This window comes from Pristiophorus japonicus, chromosome 9, assembly GCF_044704955.1.
Source record: "Pristiophorus japonicus isolate sPriJap1 chromosome 9, sPriJap1.hap1, whole genome shotgun sequence".
Taxonomy (NCBI): Eukaryota; Metazoa; Chordata; class Chondrichthyes; family Pristiophoridae; genus Pristiophorus; species Pristiophorus japonicus.
In genome coordinates this window covers 30,156,669-30,183,089 of record NC_091985.1, presented here as the reverse complement: position 1 = coordinate 30,183,089, position 26,421 = coordinate 30,156,669, and the positions used below count along the sequence as shown (strand labels likewise).

Genomic DNA, 26,421 nt, shown 5'->3' with positions numbered 1-26,421 from the left:
CTCCTCTTTCCCCTTCCCTCTCTTGCCCCTTCCCTCTTTCCCCCTCCTTCTTCTCTTTCCCCTTCCCCTTCTTTCCCCTTTCCCCCCTTTTCCCTCTATCCTCTCTTGTCCCCTTCCCTCTTTTCCCATCTCTCTCCCTCCTCATCTTTCCCCCTCCTCATCTTTCCCTCTTCCCCCCCATCTTTCCCCCTCTTCCTTCTTTTCCCCCCTTCCACCCTCTTTCTCCCATTCCCCTCTTTCCCCCTTCCTTCTCTTGCCCCCTTCCCTTTTTTCCCTCCCCCCCCTCCCCATTTCTCTCCCTCTTTCCCCTCATCCCCCTCTTCCCTCTTTCCTCTCTTGCCACTTCCCTCTTTCCCCCCCTCCCCATCTCTTCCCTCTTTTCCCCCTTCCCCCCCTCCCCCCCCATCTTTCCCCCTCTTCCCCATCTTTCCCCCTCTTTCCCCCCTTCCACCCTCTTTCTCCCATTCCCCTCTTTCCCCTTCCCTTCCCCCCTCTCCCCTTCCCCTCTCCCCCTTCCTCTCCCCCCTTCCTCCTCTCCTCCCCTCTCTCCCCCCCTGCTCTCCCCCCTTCCCCCTCTCCTCTTCCCCCCTTCCCGCCCTCCTTCCCCCCTTCCCGCCCTCCTTCCCCCCTTCCCCCCCCTTCCCGCCCTCCTTCCCCCCTTCCCTTCACCCCTCATTTCCTTCCCTCTCCCCCTTCCCCCTCTCTCTCCACTTCCCTCTCCCCGCTCCCTCCTCCCCTTATCTCTCACCTCCCTCTCCCCTTCCTCTCCTTCCCCTCTGCCCCCCCATTCCCCTGCCCCTCTCTCCCCCCTCCCCTTACCCTCCTCCCACTCCCCTTTCCCTCCCCCCACTCCCCTTTCCCTCCCCCCACTTCCCCCCCCCTTTCCCTTCCCCCCCCCCCCCCGTCCTTCCCCTCTTCCCCCCCCCCCCCGTCCTTCCCCTCTTCCAACCCCCCCTCCCTTGCCCCCCTCCCACTCTCACCCTCCTCGTGCCCCTCTCACCCTCCCCTCTTGTCCCTCTCACCCTCTCTCTCACCCTCTCTTCCCCCCCCTCACCCTCTCTCCCCCTCCTCACCCTCTCTCCCCCTCCTCACCCTCTCTCCCCCCTCACCCTCTCTCCCCCTCTCCTTCCTCCTCCTCCTCCTCCCCTTCCTCTCCCCCCCTACTCTCCTTTCCTTCTTCCCCCCCCCCCATCCTTCCCCACTTCCCCCCCCCGTTCTTCCCCTCTTCCCCCCCCCCCGTTCTTCCCCTCTTCCAACCCCCTCTCCCTTGCCCCCTTCCCCTCTCCCACCCTCCCCTCCTCCTCTTGTCCCTCTCACCCTCCCCTCTTGTCCCTCTCACCCTCCCCTCTTGTCCCTCTCACCCTCCCCTCTTGTCCCTCTCACCCTTCCCTCTTGTCCCTCCCTCCACTCTCACCCTCCCCTCTTGCCCCCCTTCCCCTCTTCCCCTCCCCTCTTCCCCCCCCCCTCCCTTCCCCTCTCCCCCCCCTTCCCTTCCCTTCCCCTCTCCCCCCCCCTTCCCTTCCCCTCTCCCCCCCCTTCCCTTCCCCTTCCCTTCCCCTCTCCCCCCCCTTCCCTTCTCCCCCCCCTTCCCTTCTCCCCCCCCCTTCCCTTCTCCCCCCCCCTTCCCTTCTCCCTTCTCTTCCCCCGCCCGCCTTCCCCCCTCTTCCCCCGCCCGCCTTCCCCCGCCCGCCTTCCCCCCTCTTCCCCTTCCCCCCTCTTCCCCTTTCCCCCTCTTCCCCTTCCCCCCCCTTCCGCAGGTCCCTCTAGTTCCTCGCCATGGATTGCTTCCTCCCCGTCCCACCTTTACAGTTGCATATCCTGCCCAACTCCATGGACTTGTAGAGGATGGGAATTTTGCCCCCACCGCCGCAATTAGCGAGCTGTCCATCTGTGCTGGAAGCTCAGTGACATTATTCAAATGCGGCCTGACCACGAAAGTGCTTCGGGCCTCACACAGATTCCATCATTCAGCTTCTGTCCAATTGAACTGGACACATGAAAATTCACTCCATAGGAATTGGACACCTCACCTGCTCATACCCCACCCCTAACTAGAACACCAGGGGATAGAAATTGCCCCCTGCCCCGATGGTTTTTACCGCAGCTGCGGTTCAGGTTGACTCAAGTGACATTCGGCTCTTTGTTGTTTTTTTCCTTGGATCCAGAAGTCGCTCCTAATGGGGGCGGCGGCAATAACTGAGGGGCGGAAGTTGGGGGAGGTGCGGAGTGACCGCCGCGATGATGTCATCACCACGACTTTCCACATAAAGGAGAGAGCCTCTGCGATTTAAAAACTCCAGCCCACTGGGCCACCAGGGAGGGTTTCGGCCGGCCCGGGGGCACAATTGTCGGGCCGACATGGGAGTCGGCCAACAAAAAAACAGAAGGCCACAGCCTCACTGGACCACCGGGGAAAAACAGATTTTGTCACCGCAGGGCGGGCCTAAGATTTTCAGAGAGGAGTGTCGCCGTCGGGGGGCGGGGTAGGTTGGCGATGCACATGGTGATGATACACTTACCACGGATCAGCAGCTGTAGGGCGGGGATCGGGGCACTACCGTGAAACCTCGGGAGGGCAATTGGGCTATCAGCGGCCATTTTACATAAAATTGGCGGCCACTCCACTCTGAAGCATTGCTGCCGATTTGCGGTGGTAACAGACCTTAAGGAAAGGGGCAATTTTGGCCCCTAGCTGGTTCTTAAATTTAAGTTGGCCTTTGTTGCCTGCCAGTTGCAGGTACTGAACCCCAATGTATAGGGATTCAGTGCTCCTGGTGCCTATCTCTCCGCCAGCAAAGGACAGGGGTGAGGTGCTCACTGCAGGGAATTTTCTCCAGCTCATCGAGGCACCCTCAATAAATGCAAGTGGCCTATTATTTAACAGGATTATCCTTTAAAACTACCCCCAAGTTATCAAGTATCGAACAGGTTCCCCCCTGCGACAGAAGGAACAAGCAGAAAGCATGTTCATTGGCTGCTAGGTAATGGAGTGATTGAACCACAAGTCCTTTGGCAGTCCCCATTGTCTTGGTTAAGCTTGAATGATCTTATCATAAAGACTCGTTCGTTTCAAATGAATGGTTTTCTGGATGCATTTTGCAATGTTTGCAACACCAGATCCATGTAATAGATGCTGACAAATGCGGGCTGCTGAGGTAGATCAATCAAAAAGTACTTTAAATACAGGAATTCACCCTTATTAGTTCATTCTGTGTCAGTTGAACATTTTAAGGGGCGAACAATATTCAGAATCCTTCAAATGAGGCATTGAAAGGTCCTCCGTGGTAAACGGGACTTGTTTTAACTCATATGGTATTGTTTATGCCAGTATGTTTTGCTAACTAATTACAAGGGTTCCAGGAGCCATCTGGCAGGTTGCTTCAAGCAATTGATACTCTTTATTTATATTGCAGAGCCCGTTCCAGTTGGAAACAAAGCATCGTATCAATATTCTGTCAGTGGACGACAGCGTGATACGTGTGCTCTAATCAATCACTTTTATCCATTCCTCCTTGAATATTTGAGCATGATCTACCCTGAGGAATATTAAAAAATGCAAAACAGATCACTGGATTGGAACATTTAAGGACCGATGATTTTGGCATCCACAATGATGAAATAGTTCAGATTTTAAAAATGCTGTCGGGCAGATATTCATCTTCACCATCTGGTTGGTGATCTGGCATAACTAGCCCAAATTAAAATGGGGCGGGTTATACCACAGGCTCCACTTAATTACAACCCAGGGGGTGGAAGATGAAGATATGCTCCAATGTCTGCAACCATTGCAGAAGGTGCTTAAGGGAAGGAGTGGTAACAGCCGCTAACATCCACATGATGAAAAGGGTATCAGCCCTTCGAATGCAGAATCGCATCGCTTGATAACCGAGCTCCAATTAGATGCTTCCCATTCAGCTCTGCCAATTTGAGTGAGACAGGCCCCACGGTGCAGAAGGGAGATCAAAATTGACTGGATACTGTACATTCACCGAAATGAAGGGATTAGAAAGAAAAAGACTTGCAGTTATACAGCGTCTTTCACGACCCAAAGCACTTTGCAGCCAATAAAGTACTGTTGAAGTGTAATCATTGTTGTCATCATCATCATAGGCAGTCCCTCGGAATCAAGGACGACTTGCTTCCAATCTAAACATGAGTCCTTAGGTGGCTGAATAGTCCAATACGAGAACCATAGTCCCTGTTACAGGTGGGGCAGATAGTCGTTGAGGGAAAGGGTGGGACTGGTTTGCCGCACACTCTTTCCGCTGCCTGCGCTTGATTTCTGCGTGCTCGGCAATGAGACTCAAGGTGCTCGGCACCCTCCCGGATGCACTTCCTCCACTTAGGGCGGTCCCTGGCCAGGGACTCCCAGGTGTCAGTGGGGATGTTGCTTTTTTTCAGGGAGGCTTTGAGGGTATCCTTGTAACGTTTCCTCTGCCCACCTTTGGCTTGCTTACCGTGAAGGAGTTCCGAGTAGAGCGCTTGCTTTGAAGTCTCGTGTCTGGCATGCGAATTGTGTGGCCTGCCCAGTGGAGCTGATCAAGTGTGGTCAGTGCTTCAATGCTGGGGATGTTGGCTTGGTCGAGGACGCTAACATTGGTGCGTCTGTCTTCCCAGGGGATTTGCAGGATCTTGCGGAGATATCGTTGGTGGTATTTCTCCAGGTGTCTCCTGTAGATTGTCCATGTCTCAGCAATACAGGAGGGCGGGTATTACTACAGCCTTGTAGACTGTGAGCTTGGTGGCAGATTTGAGGGCCTGGTCTTCGAACACTCTTTTCCTCAGGCAGCCGAAGGCTGCACTGGGGGCAGTGTTGGATCTCGTCGTCAATGTCTGCTCTTGTTGATAAGAGGCTCCCGAGGTATGGGAAGCAGGCAATTTGCTCACAGCCAGCTCCCACAAACAGCAATATGACGACCAGATAATCTGTTTTAGTGATGTTGGTTGAGGGATAAATATTGGCCAGGACACCGGGGATAACTCCACTGCTCTTCTTTGAAATACTGTTATGGGATCTTTTACGTCCACTTGAGAGAGCCGATGGGGCTTCAGTTCAATGTCTCATCTGAAAGACAACACCTCTGACAGTACAGCACTCTGTCAGCATTGCACTGGAGCGTCAGGCTAGATTTTTGTGCTTAAGTCTCTGGAGTGTGACTTGAACCCACAACCTTCTGATTGAGAGGCAAATGTGCTACCAACTGAGCCATGGCTAACACTTGATGGGTTGAATGGCCTTTTCTCATTGCTATCTTATGACAGAATGCTCTTTCTAGCTCACAAAAATCATTTTTAAAAAGTTACTTCTTGGAGATATGTAAAATAGGCTGCTGATTCGCTATCACCTGCTTTACACTATGTTATATAGGATTACATAGGATATATGACACAGAAACAGGCCATTCGGCCCAGACTGTCCATGCCGGACCACTATCGCACAAAGTCAAAATTACCCCACAGTTGTTCACCCACTGTCCAGAGATCCTACTGATTTTTAATACAAGGACAACATTCAGGATTCGAACAAGTTTTCTATTCCCAACGAATTCCAGTCCATAAAGTGGGCAGCTAGTGCAAACTCATGCACACTGTTGCAGCCGGTATTTTTGGAGCTTCCAATTAAAATAAACAGAAGAGAGAGACTGGAGAAGGATGGTATGGTCGATCGAATCAAAGGCTACTCATGGGTAGAATTGAAAGCTGTTAAATCCAACTCCCTTCTCTCGATGGCAGCCTCGTAGATTACATTTCTCATGGGTCTACGAGTCTCCCACTGGAATATGAAAGCCAGACTTGGCAACATAAATGCCAACACCTGGCTCACGTTTTCCAGTCCTTCGGAATCCAAATTAGAACCTAAGAAATAGGAGCAGGAGTAGGCCTTACGGCCCCTCGAGCCTGCTCCGCCATTTAATACGATCATGGCTGATCCGATCCACTTCCCTGCCCACTCCCCATAACCTCTTATTTGCTTATCGGTTAAGAAAATTAAACCAGTGCCAGTATATAAAATCGGTTCACAATGGCTCCCATCTATTTCTAATATAGAATTTACAAACATCTCATTGATGCTAAACCTGAACAATTCACTGGTTAGGCCGCAGTTAGAATATATGGGGAGATTTTCCTGGGTCTGCACCCAGGTACACGGGAACATCTGGGAACAGTGATTATTGGAAGATTGGGTAGGTTGGAGAACAGGTCTATAAGCAAAGCGCCGTATTTTCCATCGTTCCTTTAAATAGAAGGAATAATTGTGCAGGATTCTTTGCTGGTGTGTCCTCCAATATTTTGATATCCCAGCTGTGGCTCAGTGAGTAGCATATTTGCCTCTGAGTCAGAAGGTTGTGGGTGCAAGTCCCACTCCAGGAACTTGAGTGCAAAAAAATCTAGGCTGACATGCCAATGCAGTACTGTTGGAGGTGCCGTCTTTCAGATGATAGGTTAAACTGAGGCCCCGTCTGCTCTCAGGCGGACGTAAAAGATCCCACAGCACTATTTCGAAGAAGAGCAGGGCAGTTATCCCCGGTGTCCTGCCCAATATGTATCCCTCAATCACTGTAACAAAAAAACAGTTTATCTGGTCATTATCACATTGCTGTTTGTGGGAGCTTGCTTGTGCGCTAATTGGCTGCCGCGTTTCCCACATTACAACACTGACTGTACTTTGAGATGTCCGGTGGTCGTGAAAGGTGCTATATAAATCCAAGTCTTTTTATCCAGTGTGACTGGGTGGAGACCCAGGAAAATCTCCCCTTAGGCATCCAGTTTTGAGCATCTCCTTTATCGAGAAGATACAGAAAAGATTCACAAAGATGATCCCAGCAGTGAGAAGCTTTAGTTAGCAACAGGGACTAGAGAAACAAGGCTCTCTTAGAACAGAGAAGGTTGCGAGAAGGTCTGAAAGAGGTGTTCAAAAATCATGAGGGGTTTCAAAGAAGTAAATTGGGAGAAAATTATCCTTTGGCCAGTGAGTTAGTAACTCGAGGGCATGTATTTAATATCATCACCAAAAGTATAAAGGGAAATTTTAGGAGAATGTATTTAGGAAGAGGGTTGTTTGGACATGGAATACCAAAAATAGTGCTGTGAGCAAAATCCATAATAGCTTTTAAAAGGGCAGTGGATACATATTTCAAAAATAAATTTTTTTAAGGTTATGAGGAAAGGACAAGGGATTGGAAGTAAGTGGATGAAGAGAGCTGACAGGTGAGATGGGCTGAATGGCCTCCTGTGCTGTAAAATGTTATGGCCTACTCAGTTTCTTTGCTTGATAATCACATACAACCTTCAATGCACCAAAACAATGTGGCAGAGAACTGGGAAAAACTAATAGGGAGATGGGAATCCACAAGAATGGTTGTCTGCACCTTTTATCATTCGCAGCTTCAGTGTTTTACAAAGCTTATGCCCAACCAGTGACTTAGCGTTGTAGACCTGTTCGGAAACACCTCCCTTACTCTTGGATTACAGTCCATTCCCATTCCAATTGTACTGTATGAGAATGGTCTTGCAGTGCCAGATTTCACCCTCTGCAGTCCGACAGAGACGAGATGAGATAAGACAGGACTATCAGTCTAGTACAAGAGTATGCCTAAAATCACACAAGTATTTTCTGTGCTTAAGACAACTGCCCTTGACTGTACCAGGAACAGAAGAGCTGCTACAGGAGTGTCTCAATGTTCTACAATCTACAGAATGACAAATACAAACTTTCATGCACAGCTTCTCCAGTATCTGTGGACTTCTCTCTCCCAGTCAGTCTCCCAAATGCTATCTTTTATGTACAGACATTTAAATATATTATTGATCCTGGGTTGCTGAACCACATATTGTCCATTAGTAGATAATACAATTTTCGGGGTCGCACCTGGGTCAAAACAGAAATCTATTTAGTCTGGCTGTGGTTGGCTCCAGCTTCACTCTCATTAGTATATAAATCTCTAACATGCCTTGATTGTGTTCCATCATGTCCCATAATGGAATAGGGCACTCAGTTTCATTAAAGGCATAGTGAGTCAATTAATATTTCAGCAGGTTCAACATTAATCATCCAATCAGTGTTAGTCAGATTCAGGTCACTTTTCCATCTTACAAAGTTCCTCCTTCCAATCAGTCTATATTTCGGCTTGTGCATAATTCTGCGGGAAAGGTCTACTGCAGGAAATCCTGCTGACTTTTAATAGACAAAATTCAGGATCTAAATACGTTTTCTATTTCCAGCGGGTCCCTGTCCATAAATTTCTTCACTCAGAGGATTGTGAATCTTAGGAATTCTCTACCCCAAATGGCTGTGGATGCTCAGTCGCTGAGATTGGTAGATTTTTGAACACTAGAGGAATCGAGGGATATGGGGATCAAGCGGGTAAGTGGAGTTAAGGTCGAAGATCAACCATGATCTTATTGAAGGGCGGAGCAGGCTCGAGGGACCGTATGGCCTACTCCTGCTCCTAATTCTTATGTTCTTATAAAGTGGACAGCCAGTGGAAATATGCGCACACTAAGCAGGAATTCATCAGTACTGCTGCAGCTGTTTCAAGATTTGCAGCAACTATTTTAGAGCTTCCAATTAAAATTAACAGGAGAGACATTGGAGGAGGATGGAATGGTCGACCGGATCAAAGGCTGCAGAGAGATCGAGGAGGAAAAATGGACCATGATCACAGTCACAGTCACAAGAAAAAAATAAACACTTACATTTTATACAGCACCTTTCACAAACTCAGTGCTTTACATCCAATTAAGTACTTACTTTGAAGAGTAGTCACTGTTGTAATGTAGGAAACACGGCAGCCAATTTGTGCACAGCAAGCTCCCATAAACAGCAATGTGATAATGACCAGATAATCTGTTTTAGTGATGTTGATTGAGGGATAAATATTGGTCAGGACACCGGGGATAATTCCCCTGCTCGTCTTCGAAATAGAATCCATTTACATCCACCTGAGAGGGGCCCTCGGTTTAAAGTCTCATCCGATAGTGCGGCACTCCTTCAGTACTCCACTGGGAGTGTCGGCCTAGATCTTTGTGCTCAAGTGATAGAAAATGTCATTTGTGCTCTTGGCTAAGACTGTTTCGGCACCGTGGCAGGGACAAAAATGTGTATTTGGTAAGCGATAACACTTTCAAGTACTCTGAAGAAGAAAGGGAAATTAAGACCACTCCCTTTCTTACTTGAATGGACATGAAATAATTTTATGGGATGGGACAGCAGTTTTCAAGAACCGAGGGGACAAGGATGGGTTATTTGAGTAGGGGAGTGATGGCAGTGGTAGTGAAAGGCAATCGGTTACCTGTTTGATAGATTAGTGGACTGCAACTTGTCTGATATTGCAGATGCTAGCCTAGAAGAAGACAGAGGAGGGGAATGGCTTTAACTGCTACAGGCAGTCCCATACCTTCAGTGGAGGTTGTCTGCAGATCTCCTTACAATGCATGATGCATCTCTAAACCCGAGCCTGTGGGGGCAGCTCTCCTCTGTTATCGCCAGGTAGATGTGCTTAGTTGTGCAGAAACAGTTTCTTTCCCTGCCCAGTGCTTGCTTTTTAAGCCTAATCTGTCCTATCTGCAGACCCATAGTAAAGATACCGATCGGCCACTTACTTATATATGCTGCCTTGTCTGTCACCATGTACTTGTTGCGGTTAACACTGGTAAACATGTCCTTCTTGTCCCCTTCAGAAGCAGGAATTACAAAATATTTCTGTAAGAGACAAGCATAGAACAAAACCTTGAAAGGACCATCAACACAACTTTGAATATAAAATTGCTCCATATCCTCTCAACTAAGAAAAAAAGTTAAGATATTTAGTCTGCCTGAAGACAAGTAAAGGGTGTTCACTAACAAAATGTTCATCAGGCCATTGTTCATGGCCTCTTTGAAATGTTCTTTAATAACATTATTTAAAAATGCTGTATTATGGTTGGGGATAGTGCAGGAAAGTGGTGTTGAGGTAGAAGATCAGTCATGATCTCATTGAATGGCGGAGCAGGCTCGAGGGGCCGAATGGCCTACTCCTGCTCCTGTTCTTATGTGACACTGAAGATCAACTAATAATTCACACAAATGATTATTATTCACTTGAGTGAACTATTGCTTGGCCATGCAGTTTATTCCCACAGAATCAATCAGGCTATTTAAATGATGTTGTACAATGCCCAAGTATATAGAAAAAAGATTTCACATTTTCTGTCACAAGGAAAGTCAAGGTCATCATTGGGTGCACCCGGCCCAGGGCGCCAAATCGCAGGGCATGGCGTTAATTTCAAATCACCGCCAAAATCCCGGGGGCAAATTTGCCCCGGGTGAAAAGGCAATAGCGCCTCGCTGCGGCACTAACAGGGTGCAAAAAGGATCTATTGTTTCAAATAGTGGGGGGCCAACACGTGTTTGAGGCGCCCTGTGCAAAATTGGGCTGTCCTGAACACAGCCGATGGCTATTTATCTAGCCATAATCAATAGCTGATAGCCAGGAAATAAAAGTTAATGGATACTGTAATTAAATCTGCACAATATAATAAGCAAGGTCCCAGATTTGATTCGCAGTCTGTGCTGAGTTAGCTGATTATAAAGAGATAGAGAAAGAGAGCGAGAGAGAGAGAGAGAGGGGGGAAAAGAGAAATACACCCTAAAAGTTTAGAGCAAATATATTGTACAAATGAAAAAGGAAGTACTCTGGAGCAGACTTCAAGGCCGTAATCTCATCTCAGGTTTTAGTCTACAGCAACAAAGAAAAAAATAACTCATTTATTTAGCAGCCGTGCATGATCTCGGGATGACAGCCAATGAAATACTTTTGAGGTGCCATGGATCTTTTACATTCAGCTGAGAGGGCAGACACGGTCTCTATTTAACATCTCCTGTGAAAGACGGCACCTCAGACAGCGCAGCACTCTCTTAATACAGCACTGAAGTGTCAGCCTAGATCACAGGGAGTGGGACTTCATCCTGTAACCTCTGAGTCAAAGCCTAGAGTGTGCCGAGGCTGACACTTTGAGGCTTTATATGAGGGTTTACGAGATCATCAAAATCCCTCAATTGCAGCTCTGCAATCACTGCACTGTAATCCATTTTTCTCGATAGAATAAATACCATTAAGAAAATTACATGGGAGCAACTCAGTTAAAGAATACATGATGTCATTAACTGTGAGAGTGGTTTCTAGTAATCAGCTAGCCCCTCAATTGAGGCCGTGCCTTACATTCACTTCCAGGTGCCTGTTCTCCTGAACCTGCAGCAGCAGTGATTCACTGTCCCAGCAAAATGCCATTTTTAAACACTCAGTTGGAATTTTCCAATTTATTTTATTGCAGTTTCGAATAGCCCACTTCATGTCTCAAAACAACCGATTAATAATCGTTGAAAAAAAACATATTGCATTTTAATTATAATCTTTTATGCCAAGCTTTAGGGACGACAGGCCCTTAGAATTTACCAACTGGGTCTAGGGAGAGCAGCCCAGGAGCAGCGTGTACCCGTGTTAGAACTTCAGTTGTGTCACACGTCTCGCTTTGAATCGAGACAAAGTGCATTGTGGGGGTTACGTGAATGTTTTCATGGTGGTGCCACTCATCCCTCATTTCTAAAATCAGTTTCGCTGTAGGATTGGTGCTGAACATTAAACCAGGCACGTGCAGTATTAGTGTGTCCAGCTCCCATACCAATCGTAAACCCAGAATCCCCCAATGGTGGCAGGGTCAAGGCGCAGGGCGACATTTATTTTTGTAGCTACATAAAATGAATCTACGGAAACAATATTTCAGTGAGCGAGTGGTCATTCTGTGGAACTGGCTCCATAGGGAGGAAGCAGATGGTGTCAATTCATTCAAATGCAAATTAGAAAGATTTCTTTCCGAATGTAAGTATTCGGAAATATAAGGGATATAGTATATGAGTAACTTGAGACATGGCATATTGTAAGTGTAATGTGCTTGGGAGGAACAGGTGACTGTGGACCTATGGTTGCTAAAGCTTTCACCACTGGGGGTTTTCCTCTGGGTCTGTTGTCGACTCATTGATAGAGGTTGATTGCTCTGATTAGTCAACAACTCCATTATCGTTGTATCCTGCGACTACCAGGATATTAGAAGGCAGACGAGATGGACCGTGGTCTTTTTCTGTCTAGCAACTCCTATGCTGCTACATACATCTTTGCATGTACTGTATGTCTTATAACCTTTACGACTGTATACCAGCCCACGGTGTAATGTGGGGTGTAGCTCCTTCTGCTATCACACTCAGTTTGCATTAGGTCTTGTGCACATGCCCTTACTCTCCATCCCACTCCTTCAGTGCAGAATTCCCACTATAACTGGTCTCTTGGTGGGCAATTCCCTCCTTGCCATTTGTCGCCTCCTTCACTCCCCCAGCCTCCTAACTTTAAGTCCATCCAGCATAGTGGGCACCTGGCCCTGCAGCCAGATTACAGGCCTTGCAGTAAAGAGATGGGATCTCCTGATCTTTTTAGGTCTCAATGAGTTATTCTTTACCCTCCCTCCTGTTTTACACCATACACGATTTGATTTTTCATTGACTTTAATGAAAATTGGGAGAGGTGCAAAACAGATGGCCGATTTTCTATCACCTGTTTTCGGCCCGGCACTAAAAGTTAAAATAACCCCCACCCCATTGGTCTGTACCACCTGGGTATAAAACATTGCCTGGGTGGTGCACAGAATGGAAAATCAAGTTGGGCGGATTATATAGTCATAACGAATCCTGCCCAATCACAACCACAATGACTTGCATTTATATAGTGCCTTTAATATTGTAAAAAATCCCAAGGTGCTTCACAGGAGCGATTATCAAATGAAATTCAGCTCCCAGCCACATAAGGAAACTTTAGGGCAGGTGACCAAAAGCTTGGTCAAAGAGGTAGGTTTTAAGGAGCATCTTAAAGGAGGAAAGAGAGGTGGAGAGGTTGAGGGAGGGAATTCCAGAACTTGGGGCCAATGGTGGAGCGATGAAAATCGGGGATGCACAAGAGGACATGAGCTGGCACCGCCAACTGCACTCACCACGTCAAAGCTGCAGCTGATGGGCTCACTGCAGAACATTTTGAGCGACCACAGAAAGTTGAGCATCGGTGCGTAGGTTTCCTCCCAGCAGCTGACCAACAGACGCACCTTCACTTTCCGCAGAAAGAGAGCTTCCCGCAGCCCGTTATCTATCAGAGGCCAATACCTGAAACAAAACACAATTATTGCTTGCTTCGAGTGGAACAAATGGAACAGTTATTCTGTCTATTAATTCCGGTGGCCTCAGTTCCCAGCCTCAGCCGACATCCCGCTTTGTGGAATCTAGGGGACATAGAAACATAGAAAATAGGTGCAGGAGTAGGCCATTCGGCCCTTCGAGCCTGCACCACCATTCAATAAGATCATGGCTGATCATTCCATCAGTACTCCTTTCCTGCTTTCTCTCCATACCCCTTGGTCCCCTTAGCCGTAAGGGCCATATCTAACTCCCTCTTGAACATATCCAATGAACTGGCATCAACAACTCTCTGCGGCAGGGAATTCCACAGGTTAACAACACTCTGAGTGAAGAAGTTTCTCCTCATCTCAGTCCTAAATGGCCTACCCCTTATCCTAAGACTGTGTCCCCTGGTTCTGGACTTCCCCAACATCGGGAACATTCAACCCGCATCTAACCTGTCCCATCCCGTCAAAATCTTATATGTTTCTATGAGATCCCCTCTCATCCTTCTAAACTCCAATGTATAAAGGCCCAGTTGATTCAGTCTCTCCTCATATGTCAGTTCTGCCATCCCGGAAATCAGTCTGGTGAACCTTCGCTGCACTCCCTCAATAGCAAGAACGTCCTTCCTCAGATTAGGAGACCAAAACTGAACACAATATTCCAGGTGCGGCCTCACCAAGGCCCTGTACAACTGCAGTAAGACCTCCCTGTTTCTATACTCAAATCCCCTAGCTATGAAGGCCAACATACCATTTGCCGCCTTCACCGCCTGCTGTACCTGTATGCCAACCTTCAAAGACTGATGAACCATGACACCCAGGTCTCGTTGCACCTCCCCTTTTCCTAATCTGCCGCCATCCAGATAATATTCTGTCTTCGCGTTTTTGCCCCCAAGGTGGATAACCTCACATTTATCCACATTATACTGCATCTGCCATGCAGTTGCCCACTCACCTAACCCGTCCAAGTCACCCTGCAGCCTCCTAGCGTCCTCCTCACAGCTCACACTGCCACCCAGTTCGTGTCATCTGCAAACTTGGAGATATTACACTCAATTCCTTCATCCAAATCATTGATGTATATTGTAAAGAGCTGGTGTCCCAGCACTGAACCCTGCAGCACTCCACTAGTCACTGCCTGCCATTCTGAAAAGGACCCGTTTATCCTGACTCTCTGTTTCCTGTCTGCCATCCAGTTCTCTATCCACGTCAGTATATTACCATCAATACCACGTGCTTTGATTTTGCACATCAATCTCTTGTGTGGGACCTTGTCAAAAGTCTTTTGAAAGTCCAAATACACCATATACACTGGTTCTCCCTTGTTCACTCAACTAGTTACATCCTCAAAAAATTCCAGAAGATTTGTCAAGCATGATTTCCCTTTCATAAATCCATGCTGACTTGAACCAATCCTGTCACTGCTTTCCAAATGCACTGCTATTTCATCCTTAATAACTGATTCCAACATTTTCCCCACCACTGATGTCAGGCTAACCGGTCTATAATTACCCACTTTCTCTCTCCCTTCCTTTTTAAAAAGTGGTGTTACATTAGCTACCCTCCAGTCCATAGGAACTGATCCAGAGTCGATAGACTGTTGGAAAATGATCACCAATGCATCCACTATTTCTAGGGCCACTTCCTTAAGTACTCTGGCATGCAAACTATCAGGGATGAGATAGAACAACAACAACTTGTATTTATATAGCGCCTTTAACACGGTGAAACATCCCAAGGTGATTCACAGGAGAATTATGAGCTACAGTTTGACACCACATAAGTAAAAATTAGCACAGGTGACCCAAAGCTTGGTCAAAGAGGTATGTTTTAAGGAGCGTCTTGAAGGAGGAAAGAGGGATAGGGAGGCAGAGCTGTTTAGGCAGGGAGATTACAGAGATTGGGAGGGTCGAGGTGAGGCCATCAATAATTGAGCGATTATAATCAGAGATGCTGAAGAGGGAACAATTAGAGAAGCGCAGATATCTCGGGGGGTTGTGGGTGTGGAGGAAATAGGGAGGGGTGAGGCCATGGAGGGATTTGAAAATAAGGATGAGAATTTTGAAATCGAGGCGTTGCTTAACCGGAAGCCAATGTAGGTCACTGAGCACATGGGTGATGGGTGAGCGGGATTTGGTGTGAGTTAGGACACGGGCAGCTGGGTTTTGGATCACCTCTAGTTTACATAGGGTAGAATGTGGGAGGCTGGCCAGGAGTGTGTTGGAATAGTCCAAGTCTAGAGGTAACAAAGGCATGGATGAGGGCTTCAGTAGCGGATGAGTTGAGGCAAGGGCGATGTTACAGAGGTGGAAATAAGCGGTCTTAGTTATGTTGCGGATAGATGGATGAAAGCTCATTTCAGGGAGGGAGCGATGTGAAGGCATGTGGCCAACAGATAAGTGATTGGGTTCAATGGGATTCTGAACGGCAAAGAGCTCTGCTATTTATACAATATTTTCTTTCAAGTGGGAAACCATTTCTACTATCAAGTTCCTAATGGCAATGGAGATCAAAATATTCCTTTTATCCAGCTGAAATGGATTTATTCCCTATCTATCTGCCATGTCTCTGTTGCACATCAGGATTCAACCAGTGCTCAAGGAATCCTCTTCGTTAATAAAGGTCTTTCAACTGGGGAACACTAAAGTTACATTCACTGTATTCACATTGTAAGTGGCCACAAATGGGTCAGGTACATTTAGCGGACATGGCATTTCATAATAAAGAAGTTTTTAGGGATTAGAGAACACAAAGATGAATATCCATACTGTTAGTAGATGTGTTCAGCATTATAGAGGCAGAACGAACAGCTGAAGGTAAAGAACTTGCATTTATATAGTGTCTTTCACATCCTCAGGACGTTCCCAAAGCATTTTACAGCCAATTAATTAATTTTTTTGAAGTGTAGTCACTGTTGTAATTTAGGAAACGCGGCAGCCAATTTGCACACAGCAAGCTCCCACAAACAGCAAAGTGATAATGACCGTGTAATCTGTTTAAGTGATGTTGATCGAGGGTTTTTTTGAAGTGTAGGTGCAGCACACAGCAGCACTGTCACCGTGGCCTACTGACCAAGAACGCTGGTGGTTTTTGAAGGCCAGTCTGTCAGACTAACAAAGCACAACGGCACCATGCTGCTCTATTCGAGTATGTTTACTTGTTGCTATATTTTTATAGCCTAGAAATTGCTGTGTGTGTATTAGTGGATGAACATAGAATCGTAGAGGTCATTCAACCCATCAACCTGTACTAGCTCTCTGAAAGAGCTATTCAATTACTCCCACTCCCCTGCTATAGAAACAGCGAACATGTTCATCAAACATTAAGTCAGCGACTACTTTAATACAGATAAGAGACTCATTTCTCTTAACAGGGTTAATTTTTTGTTAAAGTAGCAAAGTACTGTTGTATGACTGACAACATGTTTATGCTAATATCTCACAGTAATTCTCATCTTTCATCTTTGCTGAGCAGTAAATTGTGATTTTCCTGCTCTCAGTGGTAAAGCACTCCATTGTTATAGAGCAATGTCAATTACTGCCCCTTGTCTTTTGGATGAGACGTTAAACTGAGGCCCTGTCTGCTCTCACAGACGGACGTAAAAAAATCCCAGGGCACTATTTCACAGAAGAGCAGGGAAGTTCTCCCCGGTGTCCTAGCCAATATCCCTCAACCAACATCACTACTTTAAAAAATAATTGTTCTGAGGATGTGGGTAACCAGTGGATATGGTGTATTTGGACTTCCAGAAGGCATTTGACAAGGTGCCACATAAAAGGTTACTGCACAAGATAAAAGTTCCTGGGGTTGGGGGTAATATATTAGTATGGATAGAGGATTGGCTAACTAACAGAGAACAGAGAGTCGGGATAAATGGTTCATTCTCAGATTGGCAATCAGTAACTAATGGGGTGCCGCAGGGATCAGTGCTAGGACCCCAACTATTTACAATCTATATTAATGACTTGGAAGAAGGGACTGAGTGTAATGTAGCCAAGTTTGCTGATGATACAAAGATGGGAGGAAAAGCAATGTGTGAGGAGGACACAAAAATCTGCAAAAGGACATAGATAGGCTAAGTGAGTGGGTAAAAATTTGGCAGATGAAGTATAATGTTGGAAAGTGTGAGGTCATGCACTTTGGCAGAAAAAAATCAAAGAGCAAGTTATTATCTAAATGGAGAAAAATTGCAAAGTGCTGCAGTACAGTGTGACATGGGGGTACTTGTGCATGAAACACAAAAGGTTAGTATGCAGGTGCAGCAAGTGATCAGGAAGGCCAATGGAATCTTGGCCTTTATTGCAAAGGGGATGGAGTATAAAAGCAGGGAAGTCTTGCTACAGTCATACAGGGTATTGGTGAGGCCACATCTGGAATACTGGGTACAGTTTTGGTTTCCATATTTAAGAAAGGATATACTTGCTTTGGAGGCAGTTCAGAGAAGGGTCACGAGGTTGATTCTGGAGATGAGGGGATTGACTTATGAGGAAAGGTTGAGTAGCTTGGGCCTCTAAGAATGAGAGGTAATCTTATCGAAACGTATAAGATTATGAGGGGGCTTGACAAGGTGGATGCAGAGAGGATGTTTCCACTGATAGGGGAGACTAGAACTAGGGGGCATGATCTTAGAATAAGGGGCCGCCCATTTAAAACTGAGATGAGGAGGAATTTCTTCTCTCAGAGGGTTGTAAATCTGTGGTAGTCACTGCCTCAGAGAGCTGTGGAAGACGGAACATTGAATACATTTAAGACAGAGATAGACAGTTTCTTAACAAATAAGGGATTAAGGGTTATGAGGAGTGAGCAGGGAAGTGGACCTGAGTCCATGATCGGATCAGCCATGATCGTATTAAATGGCGGAGCAGGCTCGAAGGGCCGTATGGCCTACTCCTGCTCCTATTTCTTATGTTCTTATGTAATGCTAGCAAGGCTGGATTTATTGACCATTCTTAGTTGCCCTGAGCAGGTGGCAGAGGGCTTTCTCCTCGAAACACTGCAGAGCTTATGTTGATGATGCTCCTACACTGGTGTTAGGTAAAGAATGACAGAATTTTGACCCACCAATGATGAGTGAATGGCGATGTATGTCCAAGTCAACTAATCTTTATCACATTGAGGTTTGTGGACAAATTACATTACAAATTACATTTCCAACATTACATTACACTTCAAAAGTACTTCATTAGCTGTAAAGTGTTTTGATGATGTCCTGAAGTCATGAAAGGCACGATATAAATGTAAATTCTTTGCTTCTTTACAGAGCAGACTGGCTATTATCTTATTTATCTCATTATACCAACATCTTCACAATACAGTATTTACTCAGTCAGTTGTTTCATTTCTTGCGCTCTTTTCGTCCCCAGTGCGTTGTCCTCTCTTTGGGCCTTATTCCTTAACCTAGATCTCCTGATTTTAAAACATCCATCCACACTAACGATACAAAGCTAGGCGGGACAGTAAGCTGTGAGGAGAACGGATCGAGGCTGCAAAGGGATATAGGCAGAATAAATGATTGGGCAAGAAGGTGTCCAATGGAGCATAATGTGGGGAGGTGTGATATTATCCACTTAGGTAGGAAGATTAGAATAGCAGAATATTTGTTAAGAAGATGAGAGACTAGTAAATTTTAGTATTCGGAGAAAGAAGAAAGACTTGGATTTATATCATCATCTTCATCATAGGCAATCCCTCGGAATCGAGGAAGACTTGCTTCCACTCTAAAACTGAGTTCTCAGGTGACTGAACAGTCCAATACGGGAATTACAGTGGTTGAAAGAAAGGGTGGGTGGGGAGTCTGGTTTTTTTCTGCAAGCTCTCAGCGACGAGACTCGAGGTGCTCAGCGCCCTCCCGGATGCTCTTCCTCCACTTAGGGTGATCGTGGGCCAGGGATTCCCAGGTGTTGGTGGGGATGTTGCACCATATCAAGGAGGCTTTGAGGGTGTCCTTGAAACATTTCCTCTGCCCACCTGGGGCTCGCTTGCCGTGTAGGAGTTCAGAGTAGAGCGCTTGCTTTGGAAGTCTCGTGTCAGACGATGTAGCCTGCCCAACGGAGCTGGTCGAGTACGGTCAATGCTTCGATGCTGGGGATGTTGGCCCGAGCGAGAACACTGACGTTGGTGCGTCTATCCTCCCAGTGGATTTGCAGGATCTTGCGGAGGCAGGGCTGGTGGTACTTCTCCAGCGCTTCGAGGTGTCTACTGTATATAGTCCACATCTCTGAGCCATATAGGAGGGCAGGTATCACTACTGCTATGTAGAACATAAGCTTGGTGCCAAATTTGAGGTCCTGGTCTTCAAACACTCTCTTTCTCAAGTGACCTAAGGCTGCGCTGGTACACTGGAGGCAGTGATGTCTGCCCTTGCTGATAGTAGGCTCCTGAGGTATGGAAAATGGCCCACGTTGTTCAGGGCCGCACAGTAGATTTTGATGACCGGGGGGCAGTGCTCTGTGGCAGGGTCAGGTTGGTGGATGACCTTTGTCTTACAGATGTTTAGTACAAGGCCCATCCATGCTTTCATATGCCTCGGCGAAGGTGTTGACTATGACTTGGAGTTCAGCCTCTGAATGTGCGCAGACGCAAGCGTCGTCTGCGTACTATAGTTCAATGACAGAGGATGGGAAGACCTTGGATCTAGCCTGGAGGCGACAAAGGTTGAACGGGTTCCCATTGTTTCGATAGTTTAGTTCCACTCCAGCGGGGAGCTTGTTGAGAGTGAGATAGAGCATTACATCGAAGAAGATCGAGAAGAGGGTTGGTGCGATGACTCAGCCCTGCTTGACCCCGGTCCGGGTGTGGATTGGGTCTGTGGTGCATCCGTTGGTCAGGATCAAGGCTTGCATGTCGTCGTGGAGCAGGCGGAGGATGGTGACAAACCTTTGGGGGAAGCCGAAATGGAGGAGGATGCTCCGTAGTCACTCGCGGTTGACAGTGTCAAAGGCCTTTGTGAGGTCAAAGAAGGCCATGTACAAGGGTTGGTGCTGTTCCCTGCATTTCTCTTGCAGTTGGCCCTGGCCATCTGCTGCCATCCTTCACTCTTCTCTCCCCCAATCTCTCCCCGCCCCCCCCGCCCCCCCCACCACCACCACCACCACCACCAACCCCCTCCACTGTTTTAGCTCCTCCTGGCACTAATAGTGGGTGCATTGGATTTATATAGCACCTTTCACGATCACTGGACATCTCAAAGTGCTTTACAGGCAATGAAGTAATTTTGGACTGTAGTCACTGTTGTAATGTAGAAAGAGGGATTGCTGTACCTGCAGCAAGCAATTAAATGGTATGTTAGCATTTATTTCTAGGGGGTTGGAGTATAAAAGTAAGGAAATATTGCTGCAGTTATATAGGGCATTGGTGAGACCACACCCGGAATACTGTGTACAGTTTTGGTCTCCTTACCCAAGGAAGGTTACACTTGTCTTTGAGGGTGTGCAACAATTGTTCACTGGACTGATTCCTGGGATGAGAGGACTGTCCTATAAGGAGAGATCAAGTAGATTGAGCCTATACTCTCTGGAGTTTAGAAGAATGAGAGGTGATCTCATTGAAACATATAAAATTCTTCGAGAGCTTGACAGGGTAGGTGCTGAGAGGCTGTTTCCCCTTGACTGTAGAGTCTAGAACTGGGGGGCATCGTCTCAGGATAAGGAGTCGGACATTTAGGACTGAGATGCGGAGAAACTTCTTCACTTAGAGTTGTGAATCTTTGGAATTCCCTAACACACTGGAAAGGACTGCCGGATGTCTTGTTATTTGTTGTCACGGCTCTAGTTGCAGCCCTGAGAGTGCCCAACAATTAACATTGTTTGCAACCTTATTACAAACTCGCCCCATTCCAGATTTTGATGATGTGTGCTTAAGGTTCCAGTTTATTTGCCGGGGGGGTGGTGCAGGGGAGGCGGGGAGTGTGGAGAGGGGAGACCGTGGGTTTAAATTGTGTTCGACGTGAGTTACCCCTGTACTTTATCTGACACTGAGTGATCGACTGCCCTAGCCAGAAAATGAAAGCAAATCAAGTAATTGCCTGGATTATCCAAACCTTCACTTCAATCGTTTGTGTGGGCAGAAAGGTCACTTTGCTGTTAAGCCAATTTATCGAGCTGAATAGATGCTTGAAGCTCTTTGTTCCCCACCCCCCCACAACCACCGCCCTTCCCCATGGGATTTTTAAAAAATTGACCGAAGCCAAGGTAAAACAGAATAAAATGTGAAAACAAATACCAATAAAGTGTTCTAGAGATGAAGAATCAAAACAAAATGTCATATATGTATTATATATACATCGCTAACAGTTTAATCTAAGGACTGCAACATCGTGCGTCCATTAGCCAATAATAATTTCTGAAGCAGCTATTATAATCAGTAAAGAAGAAAGACTTGCATTGATATAGCGCCTTTCATGACCTCAGGACGTCCCATAGTGCTTTACAGCCAATGAAGTACTTTTCGGAGTGTAGTCACTGTTGTAATGTAGGAAACACAGGTGCCTCTTTGTGCACAGCAAGCTCCCACAAACAGCAATGTGATAATGACCAGATCATCAGTTTACTTGTTGGTTGAGGGATAAATATTGTCCAGGATACCAGAAAGAACTTTCCCGCTCTTCTTCTGGTCATTATCACATCATTGTTTGTGGGAACTTGCTGTGAGCAAATTGGCTGCTACATTTCCTACATTACAACAGTGACTACACTTCAAAAGTACTTCATTGGCTGTAAAGCCCTTTGGGATGCCCTGAGGTCATGAAAGGCACTATAGAAATGGCAGTGGAGTCAATAGAGAGTAATATTGGGCAGAGTGTAAAACTAGCGTTCCACCCAATCCTGTGAGATTCCCGCCCAGCGGGGTAGGTTAAAATTATTCCGATAGGGTCTGATACATTTTCCTAAACAGTAATGGCTTCACTGTGGCCTCGGAAGCAGGGACCAGAGGTCAGGAAGGACGGAAAAGTCATCGGATGATTGAGCCTGGAACCTTTTGAGCACTTTTTCGGTTTGAAACTATTCACAGAGACCTGGGGCAGAACACCTCTTGGTTAAGGAACAGTGTGTAATGGGGGAGGCGAGCCAAAGGAGGGTAAGAAAATAATGTAGGACAGTGCAGAAGTGAAACGAACAGTGGCAAATGGTGGGACTTCTGGAATACAACATCATAAGAAGTCAAATCTTACAGTTTGGAATAAAACAAACGGATATTGGCTCGGAATTTGCAGTGGGTAATAACAGCGAACTAACAGCGTTCACTTTTATTACCCCTTTGAAACGGACCGCAACTTCAGGATGTTGCGCATGCGAATCCTAATGTGGAAATCCTGAAGTTGCAGTCAGTCATTCATTGCTCCGATACAGGCTGCGCTGTGGCCTACCATAGCCAGCAATCAGTGTAACTAGTGAAACTGATGAAATCTTGGGCTTTTCCGCAGGAACATCGCTGTTAAATACCCCATTAAATGTTAGGCCTTAAAAACAGAAAATGCTGGAAATCTCAGCGGGTCAGGCAGCATCTGTGGAGAGAGAGCAGAGTTAATGTTTCGGGTCGATGACCCTTTGTCAGAACTGGAGAGTGTTCGGAAAGAACAGATTCTTAACAAGCACTGAAATGGGGAGGGGAAGAAAGAACAAAAGGGAAGGTCTGTGATAGGATGGAAGACAGGAGAGATTAGAGAGACAGAAGGGATGGTGGGCCAAATTGAAATGGTAATGCCAGGAGTTAGAAAAACATTAGTGAAGATAGGGTGTGAATGGTGGGGTAATGACCAACTGCCATTAGAGACAAGGAGAAAAAAAAACAGGTTCGGGGGTGGGGTGGAGGTGGGGGAGGGAAATCCAAAGATTGGCAGTGGTTATGCTCTGAAATTGTTGAACTCGATGTTGAATCCAGAAGACTAAACGAAAGATGAGGTGCTGTTCCTCGAGCTTGCGTTGAGCTTTGTTGGAACAGTGTAGGAGACCGACGACGGAGAGGTCAGAGTGGGAATGGAGTGGAGAATTAAAGTGACAGGCGACTGGAAGCTCAGGGCCACACTTGCGGAATGAATGGAGGTGCTCCACAAAGCGGCCGCCCAATCTACGCTTGGTCTCCCCATTATAGAGGAGACCACATCGTGAGCAGCGAATACAGTATACTAATTTGAAAAAAGTTCCTTGCTGGATTAGGTGTAACTGGGATTTTAACAGCGTATTGACTGCGAAACAAATGTTATGGTCTGGAAAAACTCATTTTCCTTTTGTGGAGTGTCAAATATCTCCATAATGAAAAAATTGTAAATTTTTAAGAAAAACATTTTTAAACTTCTTTTTAAAAAGTTAGTTCATGATATTTCAGGTTCTACCTATCCCCATGTGAACGCTCTCTGCAACATTTTTTAAAAGTCCGATAAAAGCAACTTCTCATTTCCTGTTTGTGAGAATTCTGCATTGTGATTGGCTGCTTAGACGGCTTGTTGACATCACTGCAGCTCACATTAGATATTCCCCATTATACTGAACTGAAGAGGAGAGTGCACACTCATTTTTCTGTCCTTTTACTGAACAAATTGAGCCAAATATAAGAAGTGTGTCAATGAATCATCTGGCCTCCAAATAAGGTTTTTGAGTGAAAAGGGAACGTGGGTTTTTTAATGAATCAACTTTGTCTGTAAATGAACACAAGGATGGAATGGAAAAAGACCATTTGGCCCATCAAACCTGTTCCACAATCATTTGTTGCGTTCTACCCAATAACATCAATTTTTTTATTAGAGGTGGGTTGGGTTGCTCATTAAAAAAGGTGAGGGAGACAATTTACAGCGATACGGGGGGGGAGAGCAGGGGAGTGGGGCTAATTGGATCGCTCCAACAAAGAGACACAGGCACAATGGCCCAAGTGGCCTACTCCTGTGCTGAATCATCTATGATTCTATGAAAAAAATGTAACAAGATTTACAGCAATGTTATTCAATTTCCCGATAATTTCTGGTGAAATACAAGCAAATTAAAAGCAAATTAAAACCTCTGCTACAAATGAGAATCAAACCGTACAGAAAAGCAATGTATAAAATACTCCGTGGAATTTGATGAATGACAGTTGCTTTCCAGTATGAGAGAAGAAAGTCTGGAATCCGTTTTGTATGACAGCTGGCTGATTACGGCACCGTGACCTGTGACCCCGTCCCTTTGGTTAATATATTACCATTGGCACAGCTAAGCTGCTACTGGGCCTCTGCATTCACTCAGTGAGAAATATAAAAGCAGACTTTGGAAATTACTAATATGATACATTACAGACGTGGACTGATTAAAGTTCCGACCATAATGTCGCAAAAAGCTCCGAAATTGGATATTATCCCTGCAAATGACTTTCTAAATAACATAGTTCTTTATCGGTAAGTAATTCGGCTTTTGAATATTTACCTTGGTTTTCTGTGTACTGCCTTCATAATGAGAATTTATTTGTTTACAGTATCCCAGAACACTGACAAGAAACTAAGTTATGTCAGACCTGCTAACCACAGTAAATTGCAGTAATTTGTTGGGCCTGTGATACAAAGGGAAACTAAGGACATGATGCCATGATTCAAAATTGTGGCTGGTGCATATTAAAGAAAAGGACACTCCAATCTGTATAGAATATAACTTAAGAACATAAGAAATAGGAGCTAAGTGTAGGCCATACAGCCCCTCGAGCCTGCTCCGCCATTTAATCCGATCATGGCTGATCCGATCATGGACTCAGGTCCACTTCCCTGCCCGCTCTCCATAATCCCGTATTCCCTTATCGGTTAAGAAACTGTCTATCTCTGTCTTAAATGTATTCAATGACCCAGCTTCCACAGCTCTCTGAGGCAGTGAATTCCACATATTTACAACCCTCTGAGAGAAGAAATTCCTCTTCCTTTCAGTTTTAAATGGGCGGCCCCTTATTCTAAGATTGTGCCCTCTAGTTCTAGTCTCCCCTATCAGTGGAAACATCCTCTCTGCATCCACCTTGTCAAGCCCCCTCATAATCTTATACGTTTCAATAAGATCACCTCTCATTCTTCTGAATTCCAATGAGTAGAGGCCCAACCTACTCAATCTTTCCTCATAAGTCAACCCCCTCATCTCCAGAATCAACCTAGTGAACCTTCTCTGAACTGCCTCCAAAGCAAGTATAGCCTTTCTTAAATATGGAAACCAAAACTGTACCCAGTATTCCAGGTGTGGCCTCACCAATACCCTGTATAACTGTAGCAAGACTTCCCTGCTTTTATACTCCATCCCCTTTACAATAAAGGCCAAGACTCCATCGACCTTCCTGATCACTTGCTGTACCTGTATACTATCCTTTTGTATTTCATGCACCAGGACTCCCAGATCCTGCTGTACTGCGGCACTTTACAATTTTTCTCCATTTAAATAATGACTTGTTCTTCGATTTTTTTCTGCCAAAGTGCATGACCTCACACATTCCAACATTATACTCCATCTGCCAAATTTTTGCCCACTCACTTAACCTGTACATGTCCTTTGGCACATTTTTTGTGTCGTCCTCACACATTGCTTTTCCTCCCATCTTTGTATCATCAGCAAACGTGGCTATGTTACACTCAGTCCCTTCATCCAAGTCGTTACAATAGATTGTAAATAGCTGGGGTCCCAGCACTGATCTCTGCATCCCCACTAGTTACTGATTGCTAACCCGAGAATGAATCATTTATCCTGACTCTCTGTTTTCTGTTAGTTAGCCAATCCTCTATCCATGCTAATATATTACCCCCAACCCCGTGAACTTTTATCTTGTGCAGTAACCTTTTATGTGGCACCTTGTCAAATGCCTTCTGGAAGTCCAAATACACCACATCCACTGGTTCCCCTTTATCCACCCTCTTCGTTACATCCTGAAAGAATGCCAGCAAATTTGTCAAACATGACTTCCTCTTCATAAATCCATGCTGACTCTGCCTGGCTGAATTATGCTTTTCCAAATGTCCTGCTACTGCTTCTTTGATAATGGACTCCAACATTTTCCCAACCACAGATGTTAGGCTAACTGGTCTATCGTTTCCTGCTTTTTGTCTGCCTCCCTTTTTTTAAATTTGCAGTTTTCCAATCTGCTGGGACCTCCCCAGAATTCAGGGAATTTTGGTAAATTACAACCAATGCATCCACTATCCCTGCCGCTACTTCTCTTAAGACCCTCGGATGAAAGCCATCAGGTCCAGGGGATTTATCTGCCTTTAGTCCCATTATCTTACTGAGTACC

General features: G+C 45.9%; 1 protein-coding gene across 3 annotated transcripts in view; it reads right to left on the bottom strand.

Annotated features, from left to right (window-relative positions):
* Positions 1 to 26,421, bottom strand: part of pld5 (phospholipase D family member 5) — a 109,565-nt gene that overhangs the window by 34,482 nt on the left and 48,662 nt on the right. For 2 of the 3 annotated variants that reach the window (XM_070889238.1, XM_070889235.1), the window contains exons 7-8: positions 13,018 to 13,183; positions 9,604 to 9,703 (exon numbers count right to left, since the gene is read on the bottom strand). In XM_070889238.1, the coding sequence (XP_070745339.1) occupies positions 9,604 to 9,703; positions 13,018 to 13,183 (266 nt within the window). Of the gene's footprint in view, positions 1 to 7,539; positions 7,871 to 9,603; positions 9,704 to 13,017; positions 13,184 to 26,421 lie in introns of those variants that run through there. The other variant, XM_070889237.1, reaches the window with a different exon arrangement.